This window comes from Aphis gossypii, chromosome 2, assembly GCF_020184175.1.
Source record: "Aphis gossypii isolate Hap1 chromosome 2, ASM2018417v2, whole genome shotgun sequence".
In the NCBI taxonomy this organism is placed as follows: domain Eukaryota; kingdom Metazoa; phylum Arthropoda; class Insecta; order Hemiptera; family Aphididae; genus Aphis; species Aphis gossypii.
Genome location: NC_065531.1, coordinates 45488658 through 45504797, shown reverse-complemented (window position 1 = coordinate 45504797; position 16140 = coordinate 45488658). Strand labels below are relative to the sequence as shown.

Genomic DNA, 16140 nt, shown 5'->3' with positions numbered 1-16140 from the left:
CCAGTTTTGTAATAGTAAAAGTTCTAAAACTTGGTGGGCTTGTAGTGCTGACACCTACTTATCTTATCTGGTACCATGAACTAAGAAGATAGTATATATTATTACATAATAATATAGTATAAATATAAATTATTATAATAATGAATACTAATAATATAACTAATGCAACATTTTTGAAAAAAATTTATAAACCTACTGTAATACTAAAATTAAAATAAACGATTAAAATAGTAGTATCAAAAACACGTCATGAAATATACTTATTGATAAAGGTTGATAGACTTTCCACTCAGAATCTTTTTTCATATACAATGGTATATTATTAAAATTAAAATTTAACACACACATATAATAGTGACCCATTCGATACTATGTAATGTACATCAGAGCGGTACTCACTTGCTCACTTGAATATTGGTGTTCCAAAATGTAATTAACTCAATTTTTTGATAATATTCAATATTTTCATGTAAATTTTGCTTTGAATACATAGATATATAATATTTTGAATTACTATTTATTACTTCTCGAATAAACCACATTTTTAAATGATCACTATGTATATGATAATAAACACAATAGCATAATTCGTCACAAATAGTATATTTTGTCAATAATAATATTCTAATTATACACAATGTATAAATATAACTTATTAAATCTTAATAATAATACAAATTTGTACAAAAATTATTTTTGGTATATAATTTTATGTATATTTTTATTTAATAGTTAATCGTTTCTATTGAAAGGATAGTTAGAAGAGGACAACAGAAGAAATTTGAAATCACATTTGGTTTGCATTGAACTGTATAATCTTTATTTTGTTTAAAACTTGTAGTATCAAATTGATATGATTTTATTTTACAATAAAAAAAAAAATCCTAATCTAAAATAGCTAATGCTTAATTTTTTAATGTTAAGTAGTAGTTATCAGATATTTGTATAATATAATGAAAAATATTTGGAAAACAATTAGCTACGTTAATAACAAATTAATTGATTACATTGAGTAATATTTTTTTTATATTTATCATCTCGTTTAAACATTAAACTAGACAGCATTGTTCTGATAAACACAAATATTTATCTAAAAACAGTCTAAACGTAGTTAACAAACATTATTATAATAGTTTCAATATTGGTAAATAATTTGCCGAGGATATAAGTATTACCTACTTTACACTTGATGACTAGAGTGTTTACTAATGTATAAACTATAATAAATATTAATTAAATGATTTTTTTGTGTTTTTTTTTTAATTTAAATGTAGTCATTATTAATATACTTGCACACTCTTCGGAGAAAAATAACAGTTTCAGTTAAAACATATACGATCAGTAAAATGTTTGTTTAAGCCAACAGTGTATCTGCTTCAAGTCCTTCTTCAACTGTTATATACATACCTTCCTCTTCATACGCACTATCGTGTTTAGCGAGTATACGTAAGAGTGGTCTCAATTTCAACCACCATTGAGTTTTAGCTATACGCTGCCTATAAATAAAAATAATATTTTACATTCAAAACTATAATATGTACAACTTCAAACTTGTAATAAATATAAGTAATAAAACATTCATACAACCCTAGCTCATTAGTTATCATTAATATTCCATTTCAAGAAGAAATATTCTTAACTCAAATTTTCATAGTTTAAACGTTATAATGATAATAACCTTTTCACCCTATTTTCTTCTTTTTCAAAATAATCACTCAATATAACTACGAAAGCTATCTCAAAATTAATTTTATAGATATATTGGAATTTAAAAAATGAAAATTCCTTCTCACAACTTACATTCCAGTTGACATAATATATTTTAATAATTTGTGAACTTTTTAAATAAAATATTATAATGGGAAAAAATACATTAAAAAAATTTTCTTACTCAAAATTGGTGAGAGGCAATAAATCAGTTAAAGGTGTGAAACGATACTGTCGTCTTATTACACCCATCATTGCTGCTGTATCTGGATTATCTGTATAAATTGTTCCATCAGGTCTAGTAGATTCTCTCAATTTTTCTACAAGCCATTCCACACATTTTGCTGCTTGCTTTGTACCCATATTACGATCAAACGGAGTAGGTGAACCTCCTTGTTGCATATGACCTAGAAACATACATTTATAATGATTAAAAACAGTTTACAATAAGATAAATGAGAAATCAAGTTAATTTTAGGTTTTAACTATTTCATTAGATTAGGTAATTTAACAGACTAAAAATTTTTTACCTAAAACATTCATACGAGTACTGAATAATCCTTTTCCTTCTTCAGTGTAAAGTCTAAATATAAAGTCAGTGTTGTAGTTCTCACTACATTTTTCGTTTCTAAAAAATAAAAACATAATTTTAAGACTTATTATATGATAACATAATAATGATTCTTTTTTTTAGAAATTAACCTTAAGATCAAACCACGTTGAACACCTTCTGCCATCTTGGAAGCCATATGATATACATCGTTTTGCAAATCTTTTATAGTAAATTTTTCTTCATATATATAAGCTGCATCAGCACCACCAGCTAGACCGGCAACAGTAGCTAAATATCCACAGTAACCTCCCATAGTTTCAATAACAAATACACGTCGCTTAGTACCTTGAGCAGACTGTCTAATTCTATCACAAATCTAAAATAAAACAATTTTAACTAGGATACACAAATGTATAAAAGGCAATAATAAATAATATACATGTGTGATACAAATTTTTAAAGAAAGTTTAAATAAAACTACAAACCTCAGTGATCTCATTTAAAGCAGTATCACAGCCTAATGAAAATTCTGTACCGGGCACGTTGTTACTAATAGTTGATGGTATTATAACCATTGGTATACAGAATTCTGGGAAATTTTTACGGTTCTGAACTAATTGAATTCCAGCTTGGTATGCCTAAAATAAATAAGTTAATACAAATTTTAAACAATTTACAAGTACTTTATAAGTATAGAATGCTACCAACCTCAAAACCTCCAATTATCAAAAGTGCTTGGATGTTGAACTCTTTGAGCCTTGCTGCAATTTCCGGCATTCTTTTTTCAGGAAGAGTACGCTTTGTACCTAACATTGCACCACCTTGGCCAACCCAGCCAGTAACATCGGACCACTGCATTACTTGAATCTAAACAACCAAAAAGTTGTTTAACATTATAGCTTAATTTAAATTACATGATAATATACTCACATTTCCTGCAACTAAACCTTCCACACCATCATGAATACCATAAACAGTGTCACCTCTGTAGATGCAATTCCGAACAAATGAACGTACGGCAGAATTCATACCGCAAGCAGGAGCTCCAATGTGCATTACAGCAAGAGTATAACCTTCCTGTAATTGATAATGGCTCAAAATTATTAATACGCTATAATTGAATTTAATTTATAAAATTAAAACTTCTAATAAAATCTCTGTAAAAAAAGAATCTGCATTACAATGTAACATAAGCCCAATCAAAACACTCAAATTAATAGTAAACACTAATACAACTTTAAAAACAATATCTACTATAATTTGATAAAATGTTTAAATAATTATTGTTTTTTTCATAGGTTTTTTTTTAAATCACGCATTATAGGCGTTATGAAGCTTGAAAATCAAAATACTCCAAAAATATCATTACTCCACCATAAGTCATCTTACCTGACCCCACAGAGTGTCTTGCTGTTATATAAAAATAATAATTTTAATGTGATTTTTTTTTTTGTGGATAGTGTTTGCAATAATAATATATTGCACAACAAATATTGGAAAATCAATTTACTTACTCGATTTAAACTCTAAGAATCCATGGAAAAAATATCAAACAATATTATTTAAATTAATAAAAAGAAATATGGGATTTTCATTAAGATAATATTTTAATCAAATGATGATCAACTTACCAATCCACGTCCCAATTCATCAAATGCCGAACGAGGAGGCTTCAAACGCGTCAACATTTTGTACGTTTCCAAATTTCTTGCAAAACTCCTACAAACAAAAATGATGCGTTTAATAAATTTTTAATTGATAAGACAAACTGATCCATAGTTCATGCAGTTTATAAAACATATTTTAAAATGTGATCTTTGGCAAATTAAATGATATATTGTTCAATAATAGCAGAATATACAAATATTTTACATAACTACTTTTTATTTTTTCTTATTAGGAAATTTAATTAAATTTTTAGTAGGGGATTCAACAAAAGAAAAACATTTTTTGTATTTTTTAAAACATCTGGAAAAACAAAAACTGTCAAGTATTATCAATGAGTAGATGATTATATATGAGTTAAATTTAAATTCAATGATAAATCATTGTATATGAAAGAAAACGGTTATGATTTAACTTTTTAGAAAACAAAACTACAATAAAAAAAATTAATTGTTTGTTTTTGCAATTATTTTAAAAGTAATGGAAAATATCCACACTTATGATCAAAAATACAAATTACATCCAAATTGCTATTAAAAACATCCCTTCAAATAGTTTATTTAGAAAATTTGTCCACACTAAAAAAATGTTGTCACACAAAAAATAAAAAAAACCTTTATTGTGTCTAAAAGTAATACATCCATTGCCCCGGTTAAAATTACCGTGACCTCAATGACAAGGTACACTACCTACAGGCTATAGCAGAGCAACTTGACAACTTTTTTTTATTATTATTATTTATTTGGCACTATGGATTACGGCGATTGCGGAATATTACCATATCGACGAACATCTCAAACAGCTAAATAATCAAGACACCAATAATTTCATACTTATATTTATTTATTTTTATTCGACAATATTGTCTCGTGTTATTTTAGTTTGTAAAGTGTAATTAATAATCATTATAAAAATTGTAAATGGATTATTCAAACAGAAACTAAAATTATTTAATTTTATAAAACCATTAAATGTTAAATGAGCTCATAGAAATTTTTGAGTCGCTAACTCGTTTGTTTCGTGTTATGGTTTAACTTTGAGAATAAAAATAACACCCTTTTATTTGTTACTCCAGTAAATGAGTTCTGCATTTGATGTTTTACCTTCCTCTGAGTTGCACAGCCAATTCCCATTCTTTGTCCGCCATCGCTTTAGCAACGGCTTTGGTCTTCTCAACGCATTCCATCAATGGCAAACGGACCGCCTGGTTGCCATCTAATGACACAACACAAGCCTCAGTTTCCGGTGTAGCTTCCATTAAGGCCATAACGGCTTCAGCTCCCATTCTGCAACCCTGCAACGAAAAAAAAAATTATAATAACCAAAAACATAATATGACTTGCCATAATGTATAATAGGTATTATACTACACAAATAACATGACTTATTATTTTGAGTAACATTCAAAATTTCAGGAGATGTGACATTTAACATTACCATAACCATAATGATAGACACATACAACTTTAAGCGAACTGATGAGATTTTGTACTTGGATAAATTATTAGGCATTAGGAAGAGGGAAAACCTAACAAAAAAGACTATAAAAATGCATGTTTTGTATTATATTTTGTTACTAGACATTTTTACTAATTCATGTAATGTTGAATGCATTTGAATAGCATTATAGCTAAGAAAATTATTTTATTAATTTTAAAACGTGTTAATTTTTTTTTTTTTTTGTTAATGTATAATTCATATTTTATAATTTTTTATTGTATATGATTTCTACCTTTGTTATCACTCTAACATAAATTAACAATATTTACTATTATGTATATTTACCAAAACTCTATCAAAAGCCGATGGTGCACCTCCTCTTTGGACGTGACCTAAAACCGTGATACGTGTGTCCTGTTTCAAGTTGTCGACTACTACTTGTTTCACCATCTCAGCAGTGATTGGCTGTCCGTCACGGTCGATGGCACCTTCAGACACGATGATGATGTTCAAACGCTGTCCCGCTGTCCGTTCCTAAGTATATGTAAAATATATTATATAAAAACACAATGGATATTTAATAATAATTAAAAAATTATTCAAACGACGCATGTCATATCCCAAAAGCTCTTTGCAAAGCTCAAATATAATAATATTTTCATCCATCTGCAGTGTATATTTTTAGGCATACAACTATTCAATAAGCACTCGCCCATTATTAAGTATGAACATTATTTGTTCAATTTTCAATAATAATAATTTAACAACATCTAGTATTTTAGTAATTATTATAAACAATTTCATCATGCACAACAACTAAGTGGAAAAATGTACAAAAAGCCCCATTACAAATAAAACAACTATATCTACAAGAATGATGATGAACAGTAGCTAAAATAGATAAGGTATACATTATGAAGACTGGTCTGTAGTGTAGAACATATATGACAATACTGTCGTCACAAGTAAAATTTTTTTCCTTTTTTTATAAAATAACTCAAACAAATACAATAGAAAAAATTATTAGAATTATAGGCTTATAAGCAACATTATTTGCGCATTACCAGGAGGTTTATGTTATAGGTACCTAACTTTAAAATGGAAAAATTTAAATTGATACATAATGTGCTTCCAACATTTTCGGAATCAATAAAATGGACTCTAACACGGTTAAGCATGAAAAATATAGGAAATGATAAGTTACTACATAAGACATAACAATTAAAACCATAAATTTATTTATTCATTATAGTTAATTATTATGTAATTCGATATTTTTTATAATTAGTTTTATTGTTTTATTTTTATTTTTATTTTTTAGTTTGTTGTTATTTTTCTAAATATATATTTTTTTTATTCACTAATAATTGTACATATAATTATACTATGTGCAATACCAAACAAACTTTAAATAAATTAAAATAATAACATAAGTTAACAATATGAATTGAGGTAGAATATAATATATTGTCTAATTTTGTATAGGAACTATAACATTTTTAATTTTAAAACAACCTAACAAAGTACTAAATACCAATAATATATTATGTAATTGCTTATTACTATTTATTCGTATAGGAACTTACGATTATTATTTTAATTGTTGTGTAGGTACACTATAACCTTTAAACGTCTAAATGGAAATAACAAATAAAATAAATAGTCGTATTACAAATATTAACAATAGACAATAGTAGTATACTAATTTACCTATTGTCAACAATAAGATTACTAAGGTGATTAATAATTATAAAAATGATAATAATTGTCAGTCTTTGTTTAACACGAGTTATATAGAAATTTAGATGTGTTGTATTTCCAACATACCGATTGATCTGGTTAAACCACAAGAATTCTAAAAACATTTGATTTAAATGTGTCTTTAGGTCTACTAGAGATAAACTTTTTCACATTTAATTAACATTTATAGTTAAAACATGAAAAAAATTTGAATTTATACTTTTTAATAAAATAACTTTTTTAGGATATAGAGAGAATACAAAAAAATCGATCTTGGATAAAAATGTTTATCAAAATTCTTACCAATTTGCTACAGATTAAGTAGGCAAGTTGGAAATAGAATACGTCTAAATATAATGTTGGAGTGATTTGTTTAACACTAACACAGACAGAACATCACCGTTTACAATTTTCTTAACTATTGAGGTCAAGAAAAGATATCAAATATAAATTAGTAGCAAAGCAAAAATACTCATAGCTAGCAAATTTTAATTCTAGACCAGGGATGGCGAACATTTTAAAAACAGATCTTATTACATTATAATTTAAGATTTCAAACAATTATGATTTATTTATTATTATTATTATTATTATTTTCATTTTTTTTTAAATTTTAAATTAACAATAATTGTCAGTTGATCATTTGACAAACAATCTGTTTAACATAATTATATTATATAAATACGAAATACAATAAAACCCTTTAAAATTTACCAGTATATTTTAAGAAATACAATTTTGTATGTGTGTATTATATTTAATACTTATATAGGTACCTACTGTATTTTTTACACAGCTAACACACTAATACACTAATCAAATATAATATTTATATAACTTAATTATAAAACTTTGCCATCCTTGTTCTAGAGTCCAAACTAATGCATGCATCATTAAACACTTAAAATAATTATTATTCTTCCTCAAACAGTTTTATACAATTATCTAAAGCCATTATCGACAAAACGCACCACAATCAATCCTAGTCACTTCTACAATAATTCAATGTTACATAAAATAACTTATGAATTTATTATGATCAATGGTAATTATTCATCATAATAATCATTTGATTCATAAAAGTTGGGTCAAAATAATTGGCAAATACTATATTTTATATTGGTTAAATTAACATTACAATTTGACATGCTAAAAATATAACATGAACTACACTTGAATCCTTGAAACATAAAAATAAAAATTTTAAGCACTAAGATCGACTAAAATGTAGATACATAGTTAGTCAACTATCCTGAATGAAAATGTTTAATAAAGTGATTTCAATATTAAAATATAAAATACACAACAATTAAATATTTTCGAAAACAACAATCATAATCAGTGTACTTTTTAAAATTAAAATAAATAATTATGAATTCTCACTTTAAAAGCAACAACAAAAATAAATAGAACCTCAAAATTGTCAGATTTCTACAACAGAAGTTCTGAATAATTTGTCACCAAATCCTTTTAAAAAATTAAAACATATTTTCTATGATCATTTCGTAACACTATATTGTACACAATTTCTAAGCCAGATTTAATGGAATTACACTGATTAATAATAATTTCACAATATAGCTACAACCAGAGTATAATAAGTAATAACATAATAATTATTAATGCAATGTATAAGGATAATATATAACACACTGGCGGACTAATACAACTCATGCATCATATTTTTATGCTGTAAAACAGAAGTCAGTCTTGCCTGTAGCAATTTTTTACACATTTTCGACGCCCAATCTTGATGAGGCGGCCATTCAGGAATGAACACAAAATCGGCTTCTGCCGCCAATGCCGTAACCAAAGCTAAATACCTGCACATTTTTTTAATATAGCACACTCCCACCATACATTTCTAAACATCCACTAATTTAATATTATTATACATGACAATAATACATGTATACATATTATTATACTATATACATAAATGTATATAATACACACATGAGTTATACAGAGCAGATTTATTTTAATGCAAGGCACTATTTTTTGTCAACAATTTTACATTATGTTTACATAATATAGTAACCATATTGTATACAAGAATATTAAAAAATATATATCATAAAAATGACCTAAATAATTAATTGTTAATTACTATTATACTAAAAATGAAACAGATTATTGTACTATTCTTTTTTTAAACAATAAGATAAAATAAGTGTCTTGCATTAAACAATATTTAACTTTACAGGTATGCATGTAGCTATAATTGTTATTGGATAAATAAATGTAAATATTATATTATTATTAATTTTACGATTTTGCCACTACTGTACACTTCACCCCGCGACATAGCCACAAACAAATCAGACCAGTTTCCTTTATAATCTATAGATAAAATGAATTAACGCTGTGAGCTTCCTATGACCTTATCTACAAATGAGGCGAGAATAAAACTTAAAATTTAAAATAGTTAAGCAAAAAGACAGATAAAATATAACACTGGGATAATCATGCTTTAGTATAATATATATATAAATTATAAAATCAAAATGTGCGAGCGGTTGTTAATAGATTTAAAGGTGTGTTGGTAAATACATGTCTGAGAAGAAGTTGACAAGAATTTCAAGTTAAGGTAACGATCATGTATTATTTTTCTTTCTATAATATAATCCTTGCCTGCTCTAATTTGGTGCAAAGTTTGGTTGGCCAATCACGTGGTGGTGGCATCTCTGGTATAAACACGTAGTCAGCTTCACTAGTGAGGGCTGTGACAAGTGCAAGGTACCTTTATATGCAACAGCGGCGTTATTAAACTTGAAACAAGAACACTTCAATCACTTTTATTTTGTTATAAAAAGCAGAGATAGACCAAGTTTTAAATGGAGAATTATTATTATTTATTAGGTAATTCAGTTTTATTAGACGAACGATTGAAAATAGAAGCCAAGTCAATTACTTACAGTTTCAAATGTTTAATAAATATTTGTATAAATAATGGATTTGAATGTATTCCTAAGGGTTTTTTCTTTTTTATGAGAAGTGTATTTTACAAATACTACCCTATTTCAAAAACAATCACTACCTCTTAATAAAATATTTAAGATGTAGGTACTTATTAAAAATAATGTATTATTAATGCAATAAGTAAAATGTAAAAGTCCCGTTAATTTAATCATACTTATTAACTAGTAACTCTAATTATATAAACCACAACTACAGTAAATAATATATTTCATAATAAACTTCTACTAACTTAAACTTTTATTGAAAAACAATAATTGACTTAGCTAGTTGACTAATTTAATTTCCCTAATAAATTGATAAGGTTTTAAAATCTAAAAAATAAAATAAACAAGTTTTAGGTGATTCTATGACTGTTCAAGTTGTTTATTAGATTATCATATTATAATACTGTGAAACTGAGTAATGTTATAAATAACTCAGTCATTTTTAAAAATTAAAATATTTTCTGAATGTAATGAGCTTTTATATTATTCTATAAACTTCACAGTTGGAAACATAAATTCAAGTATTCAAATCTAAAAGCATTTTATTAAACTAGACTAGATATATTAATAGACTCATAGTCATACCAAATATAAATAAAATGTACAACTATTAATCATTAATAATACTACTTATTGAATTTTAAGAACTTAATAAGTTTTATTTTTAACTAGTCGTATAAGAGTAAACTATATATATAATTAATATTAATTATTTAGATTACAAGAATAACTCAAATATATTTAAAAATATTTCTCTAACATCGCTTGAAACGTAAAATATGGAATATTGTTTACAATGTAAATAAAATAGCTCGACAAGTTACACCAATATTTGAAACATATATAATAATTTTATGCAATGTACTCATCTTAAGAAGTATTATTAAATATTTTAGTTAGATGACCTTGTATTAAAATGGAGTTTTCAGAAATGAAATGGAATACTGAAATAAACATTTTGAGAAAAATTTCAAATTTTTAACTTTTTTGGTACTCACAATACAACCTACTTTTTTAAACTGCCACATCAATTTATTTTTCTAAAAAATAGTGTTACTTTTTAGTAATATTTACTCCCTTTCAATATAAGGTCATCTAAATGAAATATTTAGTTGTATATGCAATATTATTATAAGCACTATATACATATTAAAACAGGGAAATAAAAAAAATATATGTTTGCTAAGGTAAATAATAAATATTAAATTTTGGCTTCTAAAAAATATTTAAATTATAAAATTGTAAAATAAAGTACTCATGTAAATTAATTAAAATGCAGTAAATCAGTAATTGGTTCAAATGAAAATCAGATCTAAACCTTAACAGCACAACATTTTGTTAACTATTTAAAATAGCCTGAAGCGATGTAATAAAATAAAAAAACCAATTTACTATATATAACAAAATAAATTAAGCTCTCGTTTACCAAGATAAAACTTAAGTTAATATTAGCCTAATTAAAACAAAATGCATAACAGTAATAATACATTTTTTTTAAAAACTATTTTATTGCTGGCTTATTATAAGATAATTATTTTATCAATAATTCATATTATATTAAAAAAAGTATACTGATAAAATTTCATTTCATTTCAACCTTTAGTAAATTATAAGTGATGGACTTTAATAAATAGGCTTATACAAATAAATGAGTCACCAAATTTACCAGATATCAAAATAAATTAATTACTGTTGTTCAACGATTAATCATTTACAATGCCCGATTTAGTCAATAAATTGTCCAAGAGATTGTAAGACTTAAGATTAATATTATAAACATTATGCAACTTTTTTATTTTAATTTAAAATGAACTCGATAATTTATATAAGCATTCAATAAAATATTTACAGGATGAGAAATTTCAAATAAATGCATTTCTTTCTATAAAAATATATTACAATAATCTTTGAAATTTCTTTGTGGTTACTACTATCTAGTATCTACTAAGTTTTAAGGTCATAGAATCACCCGATTTCTTGGAGTTTTCTCAATTTTTAAAACTATATAATAATTAGAATTAATAATCATACCCGCAATGACGTCCCATTACTTCCATAATAAATGTTCTCTGATGCGAATAGGCTGTTGACACAATAGCATCAATTGCGTCCATAATGCGATGTAATGCAGAATCCGTACCAATTGTCATGTCAGTACCACAAAAATCATTATCAATAGAACCAACCATTCCGACAATATTTAAATGTCCATATTTTTCACGTTCTGCTTTATTAATCTGTGAAGTCTGTAATAATTCATCTAGAAGACTAGACCATTCTTGTCTGAATAGATTGGCTCCAGTTAGAGAACCGTCACCTCCAATGACTACCAAATTTGTAATTCCTCGTTTAACCAGATTGCAAGCAGCCTTTACTCGTCCTGCACGTTCTTTGAAATCCATACATCGTGCTGAGCCAATAACAGTACCACCCTAAATTATAAAATATTAAATTCTGTAATTATTAATAAATATAAAATGCATGTATTCAATTATGTTTTATAAACTAGACTAGGGGTTATTTGAAGGTCAGAAATAATATAACTCAATAAGGTAAAGAACATATAAAGTAGATTGATACACAAGACAATAATATAAATAACATTTTAAAATGAAATTAGTTACAGTACATTTATGTTGTAGTTTAACTACAATTCACCATTAAAAAGCAGAACGACATTTTAATGAATAAAGACAGGGACACAATAAAAATTACAAGTTAGTTCAACTTTAAAATAATGTTACCTTCTATATACATTTTACAGATCATCCAAGTTGTTATAAAACTCGGTCTTACTTGATCTACTGAGGTCATACTATAAAAGTAGCCATAAATGTAGTTATTTTTTACAATAACAAATATATCTATATGTTTTTTTATAAAATTGCCATATAAGATGTTATAAAAAAGTCAATATTTTATTAAAATTCAAATAGGTACTACAAATGGAGATGTAAAAATTAATTATAAATTAAATTTATAATATTACAACATAACACAGTAATACTATATGGCGTTTTTCTATATAAGATCAGATTATTGTTTTAAAATATATAAAGACAAATAATATGTTATAATGTTCACCATTCAACTTATTACATATCATAAAATATACTATGACTAAAAATGTTTATAATATAATATAAGCTATCTAGAATTCCTTGGCCCTCTATTTGATTACATAAAAACATATTTATTTTAAACAATTGTTTTTATTAAATTGCAATAGTAAAATATCTTTTTGGACTACTTGTATGACTAACTAATACTAGCAACTTAATAAAAATTCAAAACAAGTAGGTAGTTCATTTAAAATACACTGCACGAACTAACAATAATACATATTTATGACACCATACCTATCAACTTTTTTTATAAAAGTTACATAAACATACCTTCTAACAAAAAAAAAAATTCCATAAATTACATGAATTTTACTCAACACACCTTATGTATTATAGATGACACCGAAGACCAATTAGCTTCTTCTATGTTATCTCCGCCATCCACCATACCTTGGTAACCCTCTTTAATGAAAAACACCTTGCAGCCAAGGTATATAGCCATACGAACAACTGCACGGACAGCCGCATTCATACCTTTTAAAATTAAAATAGTGTATTAGTAATGTTGGGTAGGGTTTCTGAAAAAAGTTCATATCTTGCTGTGTCTAGTCAACATAAAATACAAATTATGTGTTCTAAAATAGTTACACATTTTTACATAAATATGTGATAAGTAAGATTCTTACACACAAATGTTTGTACAAAATTATCTTTAATTTTATGTTTTCAATAATATATAAAAAAAAAAATGTTATATGCACTAAATAAACACAGCAAATATTAAAAAAATAATAAAAACCATCAAGTAATATGAAAATTAATAAAATAATAATTATAAGCATGCATATGAAAAAAAATAGCAAGCAGCAGTATGTAATTATTGCAGATTTTAGTTAAAATTTTAAAATGATGAAATAATAAAACTATAAACAAAATATAGAACTCAAAAATGTAATCACATAGATGAAAATGTTCTGTTTTAATTTAATCAATATTAAATGAGACATATAGTTCATAATATATTGGGTAATATATTATTTGATAAAATCATAAATCAGTAAGTAATGACTGTCAATATGGTAAAATAGTGTAATACTATGAGTGTTTGTAATATTGTATATTTTCAAAAATTTAAGTACATATTTGTAATTAACTTAGAAATTGATTTTTTTTAGCATAATATTGTTTTAAATATTAATTGATCTTTTTTTGATTGGTAAAGTAATTTCTCTGAATAACTAAACTATTTATTTAGGTATTTATAAAGTTTAATACCTACTTTAGATAAATTTTACTTTTATTTTTTATATAGGTAATAATGAAATATAATTCTAAAAATCAGCACAATATATTAGTTGATTATACTCAAACTGAGCTCTGAAATATAGCTAAATGTCTAAATATGTATAGATGCTGGTGTACAGCACTATGAAATATTTAAAATAAAATTAAGTATACTCTTAATTCAAAAATTATTTCAATCCTCTAATTGAAAAACTAGCTACAGCCTGTACGACACTTGGCCACTCTTGAGCAAAAATATATTAAGCTTAGTCTTAAAAAATATGGCATATTTATATTTATATGTCAAAAAACATTAAATCTTTACTATCTCACATTTGAGAATTGTTTTATTTTGACCCCCCTAAAATTTTACCAATGGGCGCCCATGGCTACAGGTAGGATGCCAAAAAGCCAATCCACCATTATTGCAGATAAATAAATAGCTATTAATTATTTTTTAACTCTTTCTAATGTAAAAATAAAATAAAAATTATTCAGTACCTTGTGAATCACCCCCGCTGGTGAAAACAGCAAGTCCTTTTCCCTTGTGAGAACCCCGTTCAATGAATCTCTTTTGATCTTCCTCCATTATGTTCTTAAAAAATAAAAATTACACATTAATAACAAAGTATTACAAATGGGTTAAAATTAAAAAAAAAAATCCTTACCAGTGTAAACGAACAAACTGACAACAATTTGGGCTTTTAAGCACGGGAAGAGGACTGATAATTTAAATATATTTATATACAATGTTAACGTGCGACTATTTAATCATGTTCAGCTAGCAGAGTCCTGGTGGATCAATGGTAATTGACGACGAACACTAAACAGTAACGTACTGTCAGTAGTTCGATCAGCTATCAATTGAGCAACCGCAAGAGTGTACGCTGTTTCGCTCTATTTTAAAACCGCGAGTCTGAAGATAGTACCTACAGAACGACCTCTTAGAGGTCACGGATCACGGTCAATGAATAGACGAAGCACGATAAGTTATTTTTTTTTTAGTTAAACTTTATTTTTAATTGTTATTATTTCACTTAACTACTAAGAAGGGAGGGACGTCGGTAAGCAAGGTCAACAGTAGAGTAGCGGGACGAGTATGCACGCAACACTCAAAACTCAAAAGCAACGAAAAGTGTGTTACTAGTGTTGTGCTACGACACACTACGACAAAAATACAATTCGCGTATGATGACAACCACGCGCAAGTGCAGTAAAGCGGTACACACCATAAATATTATCGTTTATCAATTATGCGATAAATGATGATACTGATAAGGAAATAACTAAAAAATTAAAACGCCGCCGTTGTTATCATTATCACTTGAAATTTGATAACACGTTGTGGTACCCAAGGTGAATAATATATATATTTATATCCACCTTGGTGGTATCAATAAATTAACTGTTTATTTTATTCCATAGGCATATAACATTTATTTATAAGGCTACTATGGATTATTCAATGATTGCGTTAAGTTGTTCATTACCTATATTTTATTGTTACCATACAATTGTCATGCTATTACACGATTATGAATTTTGAATTTTGAGTACAAGGCTGAAAGCCCGTTATTATACATAATATTATATAAATAATTAATATTCATAATATTGGTCCAAATATTTGTGGTATTCCTACCTCCACAATTTTAAAATTTTCACTTTATTATGTAAAACGTAAAAAATAAGTATTAAAAGTCATAAACAATAAAATAAT

At 26.1% G+C, this 16140-nt stretch overlaps 1 protein-coding gene across 6 annotated transcripts; it reads right to left on the bottom strand.

Moving 5' to 3' along the window:
* Nucleotides 1-586: 586 nt before the first annotated feature.
* On the bottom strand, nt 587-15601 carry LOC114127082 (ATP-dependent 6-phosphofructokinase). Of its 6 annotated transcripts, none has more exons than XM_027991214.2 (17): nt 15089-15601; nt 14922-15015; nt 13519-13670; nt 12103-12503; nt 8820-8928; nt 5711-5899; nt 5029-5219; nt 3892-3979; nt 3775-3786; nt 3650-3670; nt 3191-3337; nt 2969-3127; nt 2746-2898; nt 2410-2636; nt 2238-2335; nt 1892-2114; nt 587-1496 (listed from the first exon to the last, which is right to left on the bottom strand). In XM_027991214.2, the coding sequence occupies exons 2-17, from the start codon at nt 15007-15009 to the stop codon at nt 1355-1357; spliced, it is 2400 nt and encodes a 799-aa protein (XP_027847015.1). In that variant the 5' UTR covers nt 15010-15015; nt 15089-15601; the 3' UTR covers nt 587-1354. The 6 variants fall into 6 exon arrangements, with proteins under 6 accessions (XP_027847015.1, XP_027847012.1, XP_027847016.1 ...); XM_027991211.2 differs by lacking the exon at nt 8820-8928 and adding an exon at nt 9740-9848 and having other exon boundaries at nt 15089-15600; XM_027991215.2 differs by lacking the exons at nt 3650-3670; nt 3775-3786; nt 8820-8928 and adding an exon at nt 9740-9848 and having other exon boundaries at nt 15089-15600.
* Nucleotides 15602-16140: the final 539 nt, after the last annotated feature.